General features: G+C 45.4%; 1 protein-coding gene across 1 annotated transcript in view; it reads right to left on the bottom strand.

Moving 5' to 3' along the window:
• The window catches only part of CFAP251 (cilia and flagella associated protein 251), a 591,575-nt gene that overhangs the window by 130,905 nt on the left and 439,147 nt on the right, over positions 1-21,523 (bottom strand). The window contains exon 16 of the mRNA XM_078667546.1: positions 2,176-2,290. Coding sequence (XP_078523672.1) covers positions 2,176-2,290 — 115 coding nt within the window. The remainder of the gene's footprint in view (positions 1-2,175; positions 2,291-21,523) is intronic.

Raw genomic sequence — 21,523 nt, 5'->3', positions numbered from 1 at the left:
GAGCATTTAAAGGTTATAAAGTCATCAGATTAAACATGGATTACTTGGGACAAATTTGAAAAATTGGGAGAATTCACGAAGAGTTTCTTCTTACTTTTGCTGTGCATCAGCCAGGGACGCAAACCGCGTTCCCTTTTCTGAATTATTAAAGGATGCAGCAGGCAAATTTCCAAGTAAAACTTACCGGCCCACCCATGTGAAACTTACCGGCCACCTAGAAAAAATCTTTCAGACCCATCGGAATTGAGAAGCTAAATTCATAATAAGTGCCAAGGTGGAGATACTAGGATTGGTAATGCAGCCACAATCGAAGATAAATGAGTTACTTATGAGTAATTCCCAATTCTCCAGCAATGGTATCTTTCACAGACTCGTATCCTTGAATCATTCCCTATCCTGAGGCTGGGAATCACTGGGTAAATTGCAGTTAAGAGTTAAAATGGCCATAGGCCAAACAACAGTGTTAGATTAGTAGCGCATCCACCTCATTTGAAAAAACTATTTTTTAGAAAATTAAGTGGAAGTTCGGAGCTCTTAGCTCAGATCTCATAGCACACGTTTGAAGGGTCATGTAGAAACGTAAGCCTGTCCCCTGCGCAGGAGAGATTGTTGCATGTGAATCTATGAAATATACCAACAGTGGAGATCATTCTAGATTCAGATGCTTAAATCATAATAGGAAGCAGTACATAAACCTTTCATAAAACAGGAAGCAGTCTCACCTTTACTAAAACAGACAGCATAGAACTGCTTGTCCTACTGCTGAGTTGGCTGCTGCATTCATATCCAGTCAGTAGCGCATGGTGAAAGCCTGCCTACTTTTCCAAATGCCTTTTAAAAGGCACTTCAGCATAAAGTGCAGGAGTTGTCACCATTTAGCACAATGTACCCTCTCTCTGGGTACAAGTGGCTCGTCTGACTTACGTAAGTCCTTGTTTTTTTCCATGTAGAACCTGGTACACCTGCTAACATCCAGTGAGTGGAGATATCTTTCAGCAAATGTGGATGGATTAGTGAAAAAAGATCACAGATAAACAGGTTTATTTAAATTAAGGTCTTGCGGGACATTAGGCATACATTTCAGACTGGTGGGCAGAATTACCTTATCTTTGGTAAATCAAAGATATGGCTCCTTTATAGCGAATGCCTGCAATTCTCTCACTTTCCATGCTGAGGTGAGAGCAAGTAACAGTGTCGTTTTCTATGAGAATCATTTCTGGTGCACTTTATGGATGGAAACAAAAGGAGGCAGCATACGTTGACTCAAAACAGTATTCAGTTCCCATGGCACTAGAGAGCACCTTATTGGGGAAAGCTTTGAAGAGCCCTTTCATGAACTGTTTTATACTTAAGGATCCCAGTTTTCCATTTTTTACTAGTGTTTACAGATAAATACTTATACAAAACAGTAGCCCTGATTACGAGTTTAGGTACTATTTATCACACCTGGTACATAATGATACCACAGGTTGCATTACAAGTTGGTGAGAAATAACATGCAGATTTTGGTGTTTAATGCACAAAAATACTTATGACACGATAAATACCGTATACTTATTCCCTGTTAAATTTTGACAAATTTGACCTCAGAAATGTAACGAAGATTGAGGTATTTAACACATACGATATTTATTGGATGAGTTAAATACCTACCAACTTGTAATTCTGACCCATGCATAAACAGGGGTTTACGCATATGTCGGGATACACCAACCACCTTGTAAAGTGTTTCCTGTGTGTATTTATTTTTAAAAGTGGAAAAATACAGAGAATTGTTTTTTTTTTCAGTGACTCTCCATGTTGTTGTACAGGTACAGCTCGACCCTTTGCCAATCCTCACAATGTTGTGCATAATGTGAAAATCAACAGTATTTGTCAGGTAAAGGAAGTGGGAGAGCCACGGGAGTTTTTGAAGCACAAGATTAAATATGGCCTGCATAGGGATGCACAAGTGTGACTGGCCGTAAAAATTAATTTAAAGCAACAGCATCTTTTGGTGCAGTTTCTCATCTCACCTGCTAGCATCAGTGTATTCAATAATATTAAGAAGAAGAGAGAGTAGGAAAAAAGGAGAGCATGTCACAAAATAAACTTATTTCAAAATAACACATATTTCCCGTGACAACCAGATCTTCTAAGTTACCCACATATAAATAGAGAAAAAGACATTGGTACCTTATCATCTGTGATATAAGCCAGATAACCCTTGCTTGGATCATCAATGTCTTTTCGAGGAAGGATTTCCATCTTTCTGAGAGGAGACCCATACGTTGGACCTAAAACAGTCTTTCTGAAAAACAGAAACAGAACACAATGGCAACAATGAACAAGATAGAATATTCAATATAGAAATTCAAATCATCAATTCTTTCTGTTACAATTCTCGTGAGGGATGTAAAGTACCGATCATGCTTATCTTTGTATTCATAAGGATAGCTGGAAACCAACACACAGGGAATTATTTAACTGCCCCGCAAATCCCAAACTGCGTGCAAACACATTTCTACCCCAAACTGGGATTCTAACTCGCGCGGTGATACTGCGCCCACAGGTTTTTTTGCCCCTCACAATTTTCTTTGGGCAGAACCTGGAGCTAATTGTTTGGGCAAAATGCACAAATTCCAATTTGGCGCATAAGGGAACAGGGTACATTATGGTGTTATTCCCCTTTCTGAGCTTTGAAACTATGTGGTACTTGCGAGGTGGAAAAAGTAGCTCTGGCCCAATTATAATTCTTTGAAGATGATAAAATTCTAGGGAACGCGTTCCAGATAGCTTACAGAGCAGGTCACAAAAGGGAGTCAGTACAGTGCTGGAGAATGAATAGTTACTGGTTAGTAGTGGCGATAGCCAGGCCTTCATTTTACTAAATCTTTCAGCAGCCTTTGACACCACCAAACAGTCTATTCTTTCCAGCAGCTGGTTGAGCCAGGTTGTTCTGGGTATATCTTGATCTAGATTGTAGATGATCATTAAGTCCCACTTTTCATTTTGTGCCGAAAGCTCAAATGTGGTGTTCCACAGCGATGGATGCTATTTCCTTTCCTCTGCAACACTGAGCTGTGGCCCTATTTAACATGTATGCAGATGGAATCCAGCTGATTTCTTGGTTATCTAAAATCTCTTCAGGTAGGGCTAGAATCTAAAATCACCCCCATCTTGGCTGTGTACCTCTTCCTCACATGCCAGTGAATGTAGAAATATGTTGTGATGCCTCCTTAGCAACAGCACACCAGACTTCCTCTTCCAACGGGAAACCGAGATGAACCCCTCTTTATCTCCTGACATCGATTCAGCTTTCCCAGCAGGATACAAGATTGCACGCCAAGACCGCCCTCACAAACCTGGAAGGGAACTCACCATCATATACAAAGACACCCTCAAATGCACAACCACCATGGACCTGGACACCCCCTTCTTGGAACATATGCATTTCAGCCTACAAACCAATGATAGATACACCCTGAAGGTCACCCTAGTGTACAGACCACCGGACCACAAAGCAACGTCAGCAACCTCATCTCAGACTTTATTGTCACCCTCATCATTCACACCAAGGACATTCTACTTCCTGACAATTTCAATTTCCACTGGAAGACCCCTCCGACCACTGCTCTACCAACCTCCAAGAGAGCCTGCACAACAATGGACTTTCCCAGTTTGTCACAGACGTCACACATAGTGCAAGACACACTCTAGATGCTAACTTTACCTCTAGCAATGGCATCAGTTACCACTCCACCTCAACGCTCACATGGACAGACCACTTCATCATCCAACTCAAAATTTCCATGCCACAAACCAAAGCTCCCATCAGCAACAACCTACAAAGCTGTACCTGGAACAGAAAAACGGAAAAGGGCCTGCGCAGCGCACTAAAAACCGACAAACCCAACACCACAGACAACCTAGTCAAGGAGATCGCCAACTTCAACCAGAGGATCTCAAACTGCAGACGCTCTTGCAACCAAACCATCAAAACTCACAAACTCCACAGAACCAACATATAGGCTTCCTGGTACACAGACAAACTTCAGGACTCCAAAGGATACTGCAAACAGCTGGAAAGGAAATGGAGAGACTACCACAACGCCAGCACCAGATCAACCTTCAAGGCCCTACTAAAGCACTACCCACCACCTTCTGAGAGACACCTAAAGAAGATCCCTCACCGCTTGAATCAAAGCCAGCTCCAACCACAACGAAAAAGTTACTTACCTTCGGTAACGCTTTTTCTGGTAGATACAATATCTGCCCGTGGATTCCTCACTTTGTGAATATCCCCCCTTGCGTCAGCAACCTTCGGAAATTCTTTTTGTAGCTTTGCGCCGACGTGGACTTGGACGTCATAGAGGCACGGCATCGCTCGCGACTCCGCTGACGTCACCGACGCCTACAATAGGCCCATGCCGGCGTGATGACATCAGTTCCGCCCTTTTTTCCGTGCCTTCGAGGCACACGGACGGACCAATGACAGTAGACATATACACAGTATACGCACTACAGATATCAAGGTAAAACACACACAGTGTGAAACAAATGCAATAAAACATTTGAAATAAACAGCCCCTTGACAATAAAAAAAAATACATTACAGAAACTCTGGTATAGAAGAGTGGACAACGGGGAGGCGGTGGGTCAGTGAGGAATCCACAGCCAGATATTGTATCTACCAGACGTTACCGAAGGTAAGTAACTTGTTCTTCTGATAGATACATCTGCCGTGTGGATTCCTCACCTTGTGAATAGAGTCCCACAGCAGTCCCCACTCCCGGAGGAGGGTGTCCACCCTTCTAGACCAGGAAAGCCTGGAGAACAGAACGTGCAAAGTGACCGTCCCTCCTCACTTCGGAATCCAAGCAATAATGCTTCGCGAAAGTGTGGAGGGAAGACCAAGTTGCCGCTCTACAAATATCCTCTACAGGAACACCTCTAGCCAATGCTGAGGTAGAAGACTTAGCTCTAGTAGAATGAGCCCTTATACCCTCTGGTGGTTCCTTACCAGCCAAAGAGTAGCAGATCTTTATACAGAGGAATATCCATCGCGACAAGGTTCTTTTATGGACCGCTCTTCCTTTCTTGCAGCCAGCAAACCCAATGAAGAGCTGGTCATCCAAACGAAAGTCTTTAGATCTGTCCAAATAAAAGGACACCGCCCTTTTGGGATCCAGACGATGCAACCTCTCCTCATCCTTAGAAAGGTGTGGGGGAGGATAAAAGGTAGGGAGGGTAATGGATTGACCAAGGTGGAAAGGAGTCACCACCTTAGGCAGAAAAGCAGCCCTGGTCCTAAGAACCATTCGATCAGCATGAATAGTCAAGAAAGGGGGCTTGGAACTAAGAGCTTGAAGCTCACTTACCCTCCTTGCTGAGGTTATTGCAACGAGGAAGACTGCTTTAAGAGTCAAAAGCCTCATAGGACATTTGTGAAGAGGCTCAAAGGGAGCACCCATCAAAAAGGTCAAGACAAGATTTAAGTCCCACTGAGGCACAATAAAAGGAGTAGGAGGGAACTTATTTGTGAGGCCCTTCAAAAACCTTGAAACTACAGGAGATTTAAAAAGAGATGGCTGGTCAGGCAAACAAAGAAATGCCGACAGCGCTGAAAGATAGCCCTTCACTGTGGCAACAGCAAGCCCCTGTTGCGCCAAAGAAAGGGCAAACTGGAGAACATCAGACATATGGGCTCCCAAATTTTTCCCCACACCACGTGACAAATTTCGACCATCTATATGAATAAATGGACTTAGTGGAGTCACGCCTGGCTGACAAGATGACATCCACAACGTCAGGTGGGAGGGAAAAAGAATTCAGGTTGCCCCGTTCAATCTCCAGGCATGAAGGTGTAATGTCTGGAGGTGGGGGTGTAGAACCTGCCCCTCCATCTGAGAGAGGAGGTCTGCCCTGAGAGGGAGACGGAGCGGCGGGTGAAAGTTAAGGTGGAGAAGGTCCGTGTACCACACCCTTCTTGGCCAATCCAGGGCGACCAATATGACTTGGGCCTGGTCTTGGCGAATCTTCCTCAGAACCCGAGGAATCAAGGGTATGGGAGGAAACGCGTAAAGGAGTTGATTTCCCCAACTCAACTGGAAAGCGTCCTCCAAGGCTCCTTGCATCGGATACTGGAGACTGCAGAATGACAGGCAGTGAGCATTCTCGCGAGTGGCGAACAGGTCCACCCGAGGAGTCCCCCACATCTGAAAGATGTCGCGAACCACCTCCGGGTGAAGCCTCCACTCGTGGTCGGCAGAGAACTGCCGACTGAGACTATCTGCTCGAACGTTCAGAACTCCGGCCAGATGATTTGCCATCAGACAAATCTGATGGTCCTGGACCAGAGATGCAGAGCCTCTCTGCAGAGACACTGCGACCCCACTCCTCCCTGTTTGTTGATGTACCACATCGCGGTCGTGTTGTCCGTAAGGACCTGGACAGAACGACCGCGAAGGGAGGGGAGGAAGGCCTTGAGCGCCAAACGTATCGCCCGCAATTCTAGAAGGTTGATGTGAAGCAACCTTTCCTCGGAGACCAAAGACCCTTGATCTCCAGATCCCCCTGATGAGCACCCCACCCTAGAGTGGATGCATCCGTTATCACTGTGGTCACCGGAGGAGGCAACTGAAAAGGCTTTCCCTGAGACAGGTTGCCTTCCACGCCCCACCAAGACAGATCCGCCGCAGCTTCTCTGGAGATCCTCACTGACTCCCCGAGATCTCCGTTGTGCTGATACCACTGCCTGCGGAGGCACCACTGGAGTGCCCTCATGTGCCAGCGTGCATGGTTGACCAACAGAATGCATGAAGCCATCAGACCGAGCAGGCGAAGGACTTTCAGGACTGGAACGACCGCTCCATTGTAAAATAAAGGAATCATTTCCCGTATGTCGTGAATCCTTTGAGGAGGAGGGAATGCACGGCATACAGTTGTGTCCAGTACAGCACCTATGAACAGGTTGCGCTGGGAGGGCACCAGGTGAGATTTGGGCACATTTATCGAAAAACCCAACCTGTACAACAACTGGGTTGTCTTTCGCAGATGATGGAGCACTTTCTCTGACGACTCTGCTTTGATAAACCAGTCGTCCAAATAAGGGAATACAGGAATCCCTGACCTTCTGAGATACGCCGCCACCACTGCCATCACCTTGGTGAAGACTCGAGGCGCAGTAGTAAGCCCAAACGGAAGGACCGCAAACTGATAGTGCTGCGATCCCACCGTAAAACGGAGATACTTCCTGTGTGACTTCAGGATGGGGATGTGAAAGTACGCATCCTGCAAGTTGAGTGACACCATCCAGTCTTCTTCCAGCAGTGCCTGAAGAACCTGAGCAAGGGTGAGCATCTTGAATTTCTCTTGTTTCAGATAAAAATTCAAGATCCTGAGATCCAGGATTGGACAAAGCCTGCCATCCTTTTTGGGAATCAGGAAATACCGGGAGTAGCATCCCTTTCCTGCTCTGGGACCACCTCTATCGCACCCTTTCTTAACAGAGTTTGAACTTCCTCCTGTAGGAGTAACAGATGTTCCTCTGAGCAATATCCCTGGCAAGGAGGGTAATTGGGAGGGAATTCCCGAAAGGGAAGGGCATACCCATTTTCTACGAGATTGAGAACCCAAAGATCTGATGTAACCGATTCCCAATCTCGTAGAAAGTGGGTAAGCCGACCCCCCACCGGACCCACATGATCCTGAATGTCGGATCTAGGGCTGCTTTTCTGTGGCTGGGGGGTTGGAGGAGGTGGAGGAGGAAGAGGCTTGACGCCCTCGAGGACGTGACTTTTGCTTTCCCCTGTATGACCTATACAAGGTATTTTGCTGCTGCTGCTGTTGTTGCTGCTGCTGACCTTGTCTATAGGTACGAAAAGAAGAGCGTCCAAAACTCCTGAATTTCCTGGTCGTTGAACCTCTAACTTGAAGACCAAGAGATCTAGCAGTCGCCCAGCTATCCTTAAATCTCTCTAAGGCTGTATCTGCCTTCTTGCCAAAGAGTCCTTCACCATCAAAAGGCAGATCTAACAATGCAGACTGCACATCAGCAGAAAAATCTGAGGATTTTAGCCAAGCTGAACGTCTTGTGGCAACCGCAGTGCCCATGATCCTTGCAACAGAATCTGCAGTATCTAGGCCGCTCTGGATAACTTGACGAGCTGCCGCATGAGTATCTGATAAAACTTCCTCAAAGTCACCCCTGCAGTCTTCTGGAACCTTTGGAATCAATGAACGCATAGAGTCCATAAGTGGGTGCACATATCTTCCCATAAGACAAGTGGCATTCGTTGATTTTAACGCCATACTTGCGGAGGAGAAAGTTTTCTTGGCCACTTGATCCTGTTTTTTAGCTTCCTTGTCACCAGGCACTTGGGGAAAAGCACCAACTGACTTTTTTGAACATGCAGCTTGAATCACCAGAATTTCAGGAGAAGGGTGAGATGACAAAAAGGCAGGGTCCTCAGGAGCCACTCTATATCTCCTAGCCACACCTTCTGAGACAGCAGGAGCAGAAAGAGGCGTTTTCCACACTTCCATAATGGGTTCAGTTAAAGCCTCATTAAATGGGAGTAATGGTTCAACAGCTGAGCTCGGTGAATGGAGAACCTCAGTAAGCAGATTTGATTTAAATTCAACAGTAGGCAATGATAAACCTAAGTCCTGCTGCCTTTTTCATTACCACATGATATGGCTGAACATCTTTAGAGGGCGCATCAGGACCTGATGGCAATACTCACTCTGGGGAAAATTCAAGACCACGCTCCTCGAAATAATTTTCATCCAGCTCACCTTCTTCCAAATCTGAATGAGACTCATAATACCTTCGTTCTTCCAGGAGACGTTGAGCTTCTCTCCTAGATCTCTGCTTAACACGGATTGCAGCCGGATCCACTGTCGACTCCGACGGCGCCGGAGCCGACGTCGGTACCGAATCCGCAGGTTTAGAAGGATGGTCCAGAGATTTGCTTGGAGCAGGCGACGCTGGCGCTGGAGTCGTCGACTTCGGTCGAGCCGGCGTCGACAACGTCGTCGACCCCGGTGGAGCTGGGTACTGCCACAGTGGAGTGGGGGCCGGCATATACGGCATGAAAGGTGCCGGGGCATAAGAGTGAGGTACACCCAAATTAAATGCCATTGGACCCATGGGACCCGAAGGCGCTCCAGAGGGGTACCATGACCTCGAAAATACACCATACATAGCGTTGAGAAACGCTGAAGGATCCTGACCTGGAGCTGGAAAGGGTGGATGATCACCCTCAGGTCGATCTCGAGGCAGATTCAAATCTGTTTCAACAACAGGAGTCGATTCCTCTTCTTCATTAGGAACTTCACTGACCTCTTCTTGAGCCGGAGTCGGATCGGAAACCGGAGTCCGAGAATGAACTTGCGACTCCGAAGGCGAGGCCTCGCCTTCTCGATCTGAAATCTCTTGTGGAGGGATCACTTTCGATTTAATTTTCTTGGGTGATCTCTACCTCGAGTCTGACTTCTCACCCGAATGACGTCGAGATTCATGCCTCCTTTTCTTATGCTTCTTATGTGACCTCGAAGCATGATCCGATGAGGACTTCGAAGCCGACGCCTCCCGAGATCTTGATCTTGACTTCGACCTCGACTTCTTCGAGCGGGATTTAGAAGACTTCTTTCCTTTATCAGCCTTCAGTTTAGCCGCAAGAAGCTTGGTCTCCCTTTCTCGCAGGGCCTTCGGATTCATTTTTTGACACGACGAACATCCATCCACGTCGTGGTCGGAGCTCAAACACCAAATACAGTCCTGGTGTGGATCCGTAACAGACATCATCTTTCCGCATTCCCTGCAGGGTTTAAATCCTGTCTTCTTTGTCGACATAATAAAGAGACAAAGAGGCAAGAGAACAGAGAAACGAAGAAAAACAGTAACAGAGTTACCAAAAGCTACTGAGTATCCCGAAACCGTTAGCGTCGACGACGCGGAAAAAAGGGAACTGATGTCATCACGCCGGCGTGGGCCTATTGTAGGCGTCGGTGACGTCAGCGGAGTCGCGAGCGATGCCGTGCCTCTATGACGTCCAAGTCCACGTCGGCGCGAAGCTACAAAAAGAATTTCCGAATGTTGCTGACGCAAGGGGGGATATTCACAAGGTGAGGAATCCACACGGCAGATGTATCTATCAGAAAAAGAGATTTTTGCAGCCATCAAGTAGTTTACTAACCAAGAAGCCTCAGCCAACTCCATCAATCCCTCCCAGGAACTCTGTGACAATCTCTCTAACTTCTTCAACAGCATAATGGAATAGATCTACAATAACTTTGAAAAACAACCTGAACCTAAGGACATCATCAGCAACCTGCCCACTGTCCACTCTGACACACACCTAACCACCTGCAGAACACTCACAGAGGAAGACACCACTTCAATCATGAAAACCGTCTACTCTGGGGCTCTACTGACCCCTGTCCACATCATAGCCACACCTTAGGAGGACCTTTGATCAGCAAATTCCTCATGCACGTCATCAACTCGTCCTCCAATTCCACAAAGACAGGAAACATACTGCAGTCACGGACCTCCTTAAGAAACCTTCGTCAGACCTCAACAAGTTGAGCAACTTGCCCCCCCATCTCCCTTCTACAGTACCCAGCAAAAGTGATAGAAAAGGCAATCAACCTTCTACTCACCAACCACCTGAAACTCTGCAATCTTCTTGGTCACAAACAATCCAGCTTTCTCAGCAACCACAACACAGATACAGCAGTGATAGCCGCCACAGACGAGATCTACATCCTACTGGACCGAGGAGAAAACGCCGTCCTCATACTAATAGAGGTCTCTGCTGCATTCGACACAGTGTTACATTCCAGTCTCATTAAAAAGACTATACAACAGGGTCATCAGAGATCCAATCCTGGAATGGATATGCTCCTTCCTCACAGGGAGAACACAGCGTAAACCTACACATCAGAACCTCAAGGGTCATCTATCACCCTACCTTGTTCAACAAGTACATAATGCCATTCACCTACGTCATCAGAGCTCACAGCATCTCCATCTTTTCCTACACCAACACCACCCAGCTTGTCCCCTCAAATGTCTGACAAGTCCTTCACGACCAGGCCCAGCTTCACTAATTGCATGACCTGTGTAGCACAATGGATGAAAGTCAACTGGCTGAAACTCAACTCGGACAAGACGGAAGTGTTGAACTTTGGAAACAAGAACTCCCCTTGGGACTCCACCTGTTGGCCATCAGAGCTTGTGCCAACACTCATATCCACTAACCACGCAAGAAACCTGGGAATCATCCAAGACGACAAACTCAACAAGGCACTAAAAACAACAGAAAAAGTGTTTTTCCAGTGTTTATGGAACGTTTTGCTTTTATCATTGCTTACTTTCTGCACTGAAAGAACATGGTATATAGACAGTGTACGTATAGTGTATATGAGGTCCAAAGAGATTTTTGCAAATTCATCTTATTGTAGTACACCATACAATACTTCTTCAGTGAGTCTTTGGTCATATGCGCTCGCGCTTTCCTTCCCATGTAAACTTCTGTGAAAAGGCCCTCTCAGCATTCATTACCCCTTGGGCTGAGAACCGTCAGCTAAGGGGCACAGTTGAGATGACTCTTTCTTTGATGCCACATAAAGCACGAAATGATAAATATTTGTGTTTTAGTTCCTGGGCATAAGAAAACAGTGCACCAGAATGGACTAAAAAGTCAATAGCATCCCTCATTAACTCTGAAGATTGTAAAGATGCTTTCAGCATACCATCTAACAAGTGGCAAGGATCTCCTACAGGGAATTACTTCAGCTCGGGTATTAATTTTGACAGGTCATCACACAAATGTTTTATATAGGTAGCTGAATCACTACAAATACAAACAATATCACTCCAATCTTTGTTGAACTTGGAAAGAACCTTTTTTGCAGAGCATGACAAGTGACACTGCGTTCCATGTTTTCCAAAAGTCTGGTGTCATGTTTTCACCACTATCCCAGATGCTTGGTGATATATATACTTGTCACTATACCTTGCATTTAATGTTTAAAGCCTGAGGTGTTGGCAATTCACCTACTATCAATACTGACCCAGTAGAAACTATGGTCTGATGTATTAAGGGGTTTTACCCATTCTCTGTGGGCAAATGTGATGACACATATTAGGAAAGAATTTTATGAAACTAGCCATTTCACCTATCAGTGAAAGAATCAAATGCAGCCAAAATATCAAATGTGAGTTTGATATGACCTCATTCTAAGCCACATTCAATACCCTACAGAAAATCCAAAACGCCGCTGCCCGGCTCCTAACTAACACCCCAGCAAGATCATCAGCAAAACCTGCCTTGAAGCAACTTCATTGGCTTCCAGTCAGAGAGAGGGTGGTTTTCAAGGCCCTCTGCCTGGCTCATAAACTCCTTCACAACAAAGGTCCCCCAAGTCTCAAAAATTTCATTACCCCTTAAGCAGCTACCAGGTCACTCCGGTCAAACCAAGAGAACTTCATCATGGTACACCGAGTGAAAAAAGCCAGGTCTGGAGGCCGCCGCTTCTCGGTAAATACTGCAAAGCACTGGAACAACCTCCCACGCAAACTAAGAACCGGACCAAACATTCTCCATTTCAGGAAATCTTTAAAAACGTTCCTTTTCCCATGATCCCCCTCTTCCTCCGCTGCTGCTCCCTCTTGATTCTGCAGGTTCTAGCGCTGGGATGCTCAGGGGTTACTACGCGCTCTACAAAAACCTTAAATAAATAAATAAATGACCTGATTCTCTACAGTTTATAAAATAATTAAACTAAACCTAAAACGTGAAATGAAACCCTGCATCTTTAGACCAAAGGCCATAAAACTGAAAAAAGTAAAAGGAAGAAGAAAAAATATTTTAGTGGCATCCCTAAAGAACAAAACTCAAGCAGAAAATGTTAGCCAGTCTTTCTTACTGCTGCTTGTATAACAAAGTTACATTTTATTGACCCCTTCAGTAAGAACAAAATGACTCTTTCACTTTCTTTTTCCTTTCTTTGAATGGCATTTAGTTTGTGGTTGTGCAGGTGTTTTTACAGTGTTTATATGTTTTCACCGGTGAGGGCTATTTTTCTTTCAGTGGGGTTTTATCAGTTATACGTTTAAACCTAAAACCCCACAGCCTAAACGTACTCTATGCCAAAATCCCCAACCACCTCCTCCACTTACTTCAGACCATCCAGAACGCTGCATCTGCATCTAGAGGGGAGAGGAGTTGGCCTAACGGCTAGGGCGCTCGATCTCGGACGTGGGGATCTGGGTTCAAGTCTCGGTAACGACGCTAAACATCCTGTGATTCTGGGCAAATCACTTAATCTCCCCGTGCCTAACAAAAATGAATGTGTATCCTCATGTTACATAACTGGTGCTATGTAAAGCGCTCTGATACCCGATTCGGGTCAAGTTTGCGCTATATAAAAACTCTGCCCAAATAAAAAAATCCTGTACCTCCCACGTCACCCACACATCATGCCACACTACAGATTCACAAATGCTGCCAATTTAAACTCTTCATGCAAGCATACAAGGTACTACACAACAATGGAATGGCATACCTCAATTGCTGCCTTCACTTCCACCAACCCACCAGACACCTACGTTCTCCCTCACTCTATCTTGCACTCACCACCTGTATCCACAAAAGTAGAGTGGGTGGCCTAGCCTTCTTCTACATCGCACCCAAAACTTGCAACAACCTCCCTATACACATCAGGGCCTCCTCCTCACTTCTTGAATCCCGCAAAAGACTGAAGGACTGGCTCTCCAACTAAACCCCCAGCAGACGACCTACAAACCTGCTGCAGCGCCAGGATACCCTTCTGGTGATATGTCGCGCTCTACAAATCCAAATAACAGAACATAAGGCCATTGTAGCATCCACTTGGGAGAGGGTCATTTGGCTACAGATTATGGGTCCTCACCGATCCCTGCCAAATATCTTGCAGCCGATGGATATATTTTTCCAATCAGATTTATTCCTCAAAACCCAGGTCTCCAAAGTGGCCAACATGTGCTTCCTTCAATAAGACACTGTAAAAAGGTGTCTCCTCTGATCGACCTACTATATCATATAACAGTGATTAGTGCCCTGGTAATTTCTGGGGTGAACTATGGCAATGCAATATATCTGGCAGCACCTTTAAACAATTTGCAATGCCTGTAGCATGTGCAGAATGCTGCTATGACAACTGTCCACAAGGCTATTTATGCCAATATACCTGACTTTGGGGCCTCAAAGTTCAAGTAATATGTCCGAAGCCGTTCACCTTGCTTGGCCCACCAGTGTCTACTATTAATTCCTTAAACTAGAACTTCCACTTACAGATCTAGACCAAGTTCAGTGGCTGCAGCGTGTTACGCTGGATTCTACTTTTCCTAGTTATACGATAAGAGCAAAATATGATAAAGTTTAAGAGAGGACTCAAAATATTATTTTTTTCTCTCAGTAGTAATTCATCTTTATTGTAATGGATACTTTAGGCATTCTCTTGATGCAATTTATCTCCTTTTTTTGTTATTTGTTGTACCGATAGCACCAAGAAGCTTAACAGACGTGCACTAAATAAATGTAAATAAAATAAGTGTACGTGGCTCTGCAAAGTAGTAAGGCCCTCATTCTAGAGTGCATGAAATTAACGTGTTAACATCGCTCTAGGGTGCCTCTGTTAGTGTGCCTTACGGTTTTACCATGAGCTCATTTTACCACCCCTTTCCAGGTTTCTTGAGACTGGAATGGGGAATAACTTGCAGATTCTGTTTTGCCACACCTTAAAGAAAGAAAAACAAAAAACATACCATACTCCTCCACATTCCAAGCCCGTTTCCTCCACACAGCCTAATGCAATACCTGGAGGGATTTGCTGGGACAAATGAAGAGCGTGTTGTAATTTCACCCATCTCATAATCAGAAACTGGATGCGCATTATTTTCACAAGACATCTAAAAGCCAGTGGACCTGATTGGGTGGCATTGGAAAGGGTATACACATCCAGAACAAATGCAACATCTGGAGGAAAATCCACAGAAGAAAGTCCACCAATATTCTGCATTTCCTTCAGATATCAGGGAATTTTCCATTTCGCTACACAGAGAGCACTGTGTCCAGCCACTTCCCCTAATGCAGCAATAGCCCGTTCATGGAAAGGTTGTGTCTTGTCGTTTCCTGTGATAAAGCAGGTTGTGTTTCAAATTATCAGTGTTTGGAAAGGTTGTGTCTTGTCACGTCCTGAATGCAGTGGGCTGTGTCTGTTATTAATCTTTGCTTGCTAACAAGCAATAACCCATCACTGGGAGTAAAGTTGAGACATGTCTTGTATTGTGATGTGATGTCATAGGTGGAAACGTTTTGCCACAAGGGTGGTCTCTATACTTGCGAATGGACTTTGGAAGCTTTAAGACATCTTCCCCTTATGTGCAAAGTGCAAAATATCTCTCTTCACGTCCATACATTGGGCACGTTTCGATGTAGACATAATGGTATGGATACTTTGGTGTTGTAGTAGTATATGCGGGCTAATCATACACAAATAAAGCAGAGCGTTAAACATGAACACTAAGCACTGGCTGAGCCTGCTGTCCTAATGGAGCAGCAGACGCAGCACTGAACACATTACTTCATAATGCCGCCTCTTTGATGCGGATGCATAATGGCATCTGCAGTACCTGTGGAGCTATTCTCTGGATGCAAGGAGCTCCTTTACAGATACAACAAAACTAGAACCTTGTTAAACGATCCCATCAATTTGTTCCCTCTGTCCTCAAAAATGTTGCAAAGCACATTGTTACATTCCAATATTATCAGAGTACTCCAGTCAATGAAAAGAAGATGACAAATGTACTGGTGTCGATGAGATCCCGGAGAGGTTTCAATTCTCAGATCTGCACCGACGTACACTACAATCCTCCATACCTGATCAAAATTCTATCCGCCTCAAGCTACATGAAAGCATGACAGGAGCGGCTGCTAAAACATTTTGACATAATAAGGAGTTGTTTTCTTTAATGAGAAACCGGTCTTTAGCACGCGTTCCGTGGGAGGGCACTAAATAGGAGGCGATGCATCTGCATCACGCGCGACCTGTTTAGTATGCGCCGCGCCATGCAGATCCGCCATCTCCCACAGCATCCCAATAATTGCAGACTTCATTCAAATGCGAAGAGCTATCTCTGAATTTATGTTTGCGGGAAACAAATAAAGCAACACCATAAATTACGTTTGATGAGAGACTTTCATCCTCGCCAATGATATTGTTTTAGTTTCCTGCTAAGCAAAAGCGCTTCAGATTAATCTTATTTAAAGCACGGGAAATGATTGGTTACCAAATTTGTTTGGGCTTTGTGTCAATTTCTCAACAGAGAGAAGATATTTTTTTTCGCAAACTTTGGTAGATTAGAGATTCCAATATTTTCCATTCCAGAGGTCTGTGAGATGGTCGGCGGATTTTCATTACTGCCTATTATAATTTGTTACATGCTGGTAACAAGTAAGACTGGGCGCAAAGGCGCACAGGGAGACGTGCAATGGGAGCTAGTCCTCAGCAGAGATTAGCAGAGTCATCAGTCATCGTGCAGTGGGGGGAAAGATGAGGCGTTGCTGGAGCATTAATAAACTGATGGATGCGCACCACAGAGGCGGGAACCGCTCCGGAGCGGAGTTTATTAGTTTATCGTTCTAAACAAGGCTCCCAATTCCATTAAAGTCTACCATTAATAATCTCTCAATAGGACACCGCTCACAAACGGCCAGGGTGTGCTCAGGCAGGGGGCGATGCGCACAGTAGAGCAATGCAGCAACTCTCTCCAAAGGCCTCTTAGCACAAGGACTTGCCCATATCATTAGAGTCCTGATTAATGGACCATCTTGAACCGAAAATGGCCTCAAAGCAAGTGTCAGACTCTGGAGCCTTTCCTGAAAATGAGGCTGTTGGCTGCTTCGAGGCTCACAAATCATCACCACTGTCAACGATTCCAAAATATGAATTGTGTGCCCTTTACTTGAAGACTTTCTAAGAGGTCAAGGTATCAGCGTCCTGAAAACATCCTCTTCTTAAAGGAGAACCTTCACCATACATTTATAAAACTACCCCCGTGTATGTTTGCTGCAGGACTATTTGTCAACTTTATAAAGGGTTCGATCAGGAGATGCCACCAGCTGGAAGCAGCTACTGGGGCTCTTTCCACACTGCCCACCCCTGCTCTGAACACGGCTGCCTGCAGGGGGGGGGGGTCTATCAAGCAGCAAGCCCCCACCACCTCCATTTCATGCAACAAATGTGAGCAGTGAGCAGGGTGGACGGTGCTGTAGGAAATGGCGGCATGCAGCTGGCAGTCCTGTTGTGCCCAGCAGGCGCCTGTGAGGCCGTTCTGTGCTTCTGAGGTTTACAGAATAGAAACCCAAGCATTGTATTGTATTGTAATTGCATTCATATAGCGCTTACTACCCCTGACGAGAGGCGTCAAAGCGCTTTTTGGATGTATGCAGACACATTACGCCAACCCACCCAGTTGAAGCCTCGGCCAATAATTGTGATGTTATAAAAATGACAGGATTTACCAGTAATATGGCAATGTAAGCATTACACCAGGGATGATGCATTGTCACGTATTGCATTGTATTCTAATGCACTGCATTGTTCTGAAGTGCGCTGCATAGTATTGCCAGTGCTTTAAAGGGGAAAAAATAAATGCAGGTACTCATTAAAATGAGCTAGAGGTGTAGTGAATGGACGGGGCTAGGGGCGGAGCTAAGAGCAAGACATGATGATACTTAACATCTTCTATATTAGTTGCAGCCAGCACATACCAAAACACTTGAGAAGTGTGTTTATATAAACAAAGAAGGTTAACTCATTACACAAAATGAAAGAGAAATCCGATAATATGTTAACATTTCCTTTTTTTGTAATAGTTGCACCTTCTTAATATTATACTGTTAATTGCTGTTTGACACAATAGTATATATTTTTCAGCACACAAGTAGGAAGAAACTGAAAATACCCCCACGTCGCACCAAAGCTCTTATGGCACCAAGCAAATGAAGCAACTCATCATGACCCTCCCCAGAAGATATCTCTTGTCTCTTCCACCAATCTATCCATTCATCCTTCCATCCTACCATTTACCTGCTGATGTCCACCATTCAACCTTTACATTCTATTGTCTAGACAGTCTTTCATCAATCATTCAGTTTTCACCATTCCGTCTATCCACCCTTCATATCCAAAACCATCCACTCAACTCCAAACCTATCCATTTCATCCTTTCACTCATCCATCTCTTTATCCACCCTTTCCCTCATCCATCAATCCTTTCGCTCATCCATCCATCAACACTTTCACTCCTTTATTTCTTCCACCCTTTCACTCAATCCCTCCTTTCACTCATCCATCATCCACCCTTTCATCCATCCTCCCTTTCATTCATCCATCCAATCTTTCACTTATCCACCCATCATCTGCCCTTTTATCCAATCATCCACCCTCGTTCACTCATCCATCCATCTATTCATCCATTTATACGTCTTGCTCACTCATCCATCCACTCACTCATCCACCCACCCACCAACCCTCCCTCTTACATTATTTATGAATCTTTGTCGCAGAGCAGACATGTACAAACAAATTGCCACACATTTTCTTTAAAATACCTCCAGAGAGTGTCTTGATTCTCTTTCTAATTTTTTTCTTCCAAAAACAGGCATCCAAATGCAGGCAAACATAGCAGACACACAAAAGACTCAGGTATGATAAAAGTCATCTTTTCTCTTCACCTACCATGGCTTTTTGAATTGTAATCAGGGTCGGACTGGCCATAGCCTGATTGCCACTGCCAGGGGACTGACATAATTCCTGTGCTTCCACAAACGCACAGGATAGTGTGAATGTGATTGACAGCACAGGGCCTGGGCGGACCCTGCTGTCAAGCACAGCGTGAAGGCGAGCACCCGGACATTATTCAAATGAGCCCTGCTGAATAGCTCAGCTGGGACTCAGATCGGGGCTACAGAAGCGGCGCCTTGGCTGCCAAAGACACGTTCCACTCCTGCTCACTAGCACAGCCAATGAGTACCGGTACTCTCCAGGGCAGTAGAGAAGTGCAGGTACTCAGAGTGATAAATCAAAGAAGTGCCAGTACTCAGTACCAGTGAGTACCGGCCCATTTAAAGCACTGAGTATTGCATATTATTTTGCACAGTACACAATGCAATACATTGTATTATATAGTACTTTGCCATATAGGGAATATATATAGTTTAGTTGCATAGATTTCTACAATTTTGAATTCCAAAGTAATTTGCCACGATTTTTTGTATTGTAGTGAAACTTAATTTTTACAAAAATGGAATCCACTGTATTTGAGACAGGATAAAAGGTGAATGTACTTTGATGCTGAGGAATGTGTACAAAGGACTGAGAGTAGGAAATACCCAGGCTCACTCAATGTTCCAGCCCCGTGGCAGCAGGGTTGACCATCTGTGGGTGTCAGTGATCACTCGACTGGTAAAGACCATTACATTGTCAGGGAAATCCCCTCATCCAAGATTACTGTGTCCTGTTCATGTCGTGGTCACCTAAGATGAGGCGAATCCACCTTTAATCCAGAGGTTGGCTGGCAGCTGTTTCAAAGAGGAAACTGTTTTTTCCTGGACCCCACTGTGCTCCGCTGTTCACAGCGCACCTCATCCCATGGTATAGTGGTATGAGCAGTGCTCCACTGCATGAGAGCAAAGCGCAAGAGGAAAGGTGCCACACTTTGGAAGCCCCCTGTGAGCATGCCTTGAAGCGCTGTGATACTTCAGGCAACAGGTAGGAGCCGCTGCTGCAGTTAAGGAGCTGTTAAGTCTAAAAAGATGCAATACCTGAGAGAGACCACTCTGGGGTAGTGCAAATACTTGTACATCCACAGCAGGAAAAGCTGGTGTGGACATCCTGTTTCTCTGCTAGCTGTTAGAGGGAGCATGGTAGGATACTGTTTAAGTTTACACTGCCGGCTCTGGGGCAGCAGAGGGACATTGCTGCTGCTCTAGGTAAAGGGTCTGTAGAGTGTGAGGACCTCGAGAAAATACATGATAGTTATTCTTTGGAAACAGAAGGTGTGGATGAAGGCCTAAATTCATCTCCGACACCGATAATTAGCCTGGGTCATATTTCAGATCTTTTTTGTTCACTGTGCCATGCCATTCATAGATCAATCATATCTAAAGCAGTCTTGACCTCTAGGCACCCTCTAACTCGAACTGCATGGGGACACAAGTAACCTCAAACATGTTTCAAGCTTGTTAACCCACATCAGTTTCTGTCCTATTACACTGAGAGCTCTTGGCTACTATCTGTTACTTTAGGTCGTATCCAGTCCATTTTGTGCCCACCATGCCACTACAGACTGGGACTACAAGCGAAACAGTTTTTGCCCGATGAGGCCAGTCTAGCCGTAACTGCTTTGGCAAACCCATCTGCACAGGAACAAACGCAACTCTAGGCATATGTTGGCCTTTTTGGACCCCTTCAGAGAAACACAGCTGGCGTCCTACAACACAGTTTAATTACCAGGACTCAAACAATTCAAACATTTCCATCCATCATTTTCTTGCTATTGCAGTAAAGAGGTCAATAAAGTTTGAGCGATTGGTATTGTAAATGACACTTTTTTTTATTTGTGTTGGTTTTGAAAATAGCAAAATTAATAGCTTTGTCAGTTACAATGTCAATAGTTTTAACTTTCGTGAATGTGACACCTATAGCATTTGTAATGCAATGTGTGTTGTATTTACTTGACTGAGATGTATTGATATTACAAATAACAATGGCTTTTAATTTTGTAAATAATGTGGTGGTGGTGGTGGATGTGGTGGAGGATGTGGCGGTGGATGTGGAGGTAGTGGTGGATGTGGTGGTGGATGTGGTGGTTGATGTGGTGGTGGATGTGGTGGTGACGGTGGATGTGGTGGTGGATGTGGTGGTGGATGCGGTGGATATGGTGGTGGTGGATGCGGTGGACGTGGTGATGGTGGATGCGGTGGTGGTGGTGGATGCGGTGGTGGTGGTGGATGGGGTGGTGGTGGTGGTGGTGGATGTGGTGGTGGGTGTGGTGGATGTGGTGGTGGGTGTGGTGGATGTGGCGGTGGATGTGGCGGTGGATGTGGCGGTGGATGTGGCGGTGGATGTGGCGGTGGATGTGGTGGTGGATGTGGAGGTGATGGTGGATGTGGTGGTGGTGGTGGATGTGGTGGTGGTGGATGTGGTGGATGTGGTGGTGGAAGTGGTGGTGGATGTGGATGTGATGGTGGATGTGGTGGTGGATGTGGTGGTGGTGGGTGTGGTGGTGGATGTGGTGGTGGATGTGGTGGTGGTGCATGTGGTGGATGTGATGGTGGTGGATGTAGTGGTGGATGTCATGGTGGATGTGGAGGTGGTGGTGGATGCGGTGGATGTGGTGGTGGATGCGGTGGATGTGGTGGTGGTGGATGCGGTGGTGGTGGTGGATGCGGTGGTGGTGGAAGTGGTGGTGGATGTGGTGGTGGAT

Source organism: Lissotriton helveticus, chromosome 11 (assembly GCF_964261635.1).
Source record: "Lissotriton helveticus chromosome 11, aLisHel1.1, whole genome shotgun sequence".
Lineage (NCBI taxonomy): Eukaryota > Metazoa > Chordata > Amphibia > Caudata > Salamandridae > Lissotriton > Lissotriton helveticus.
Note: the sequence above shows the minus strand (reverse complement) of the source record. Positions and strands in the feature narration are given on the sequence as shown.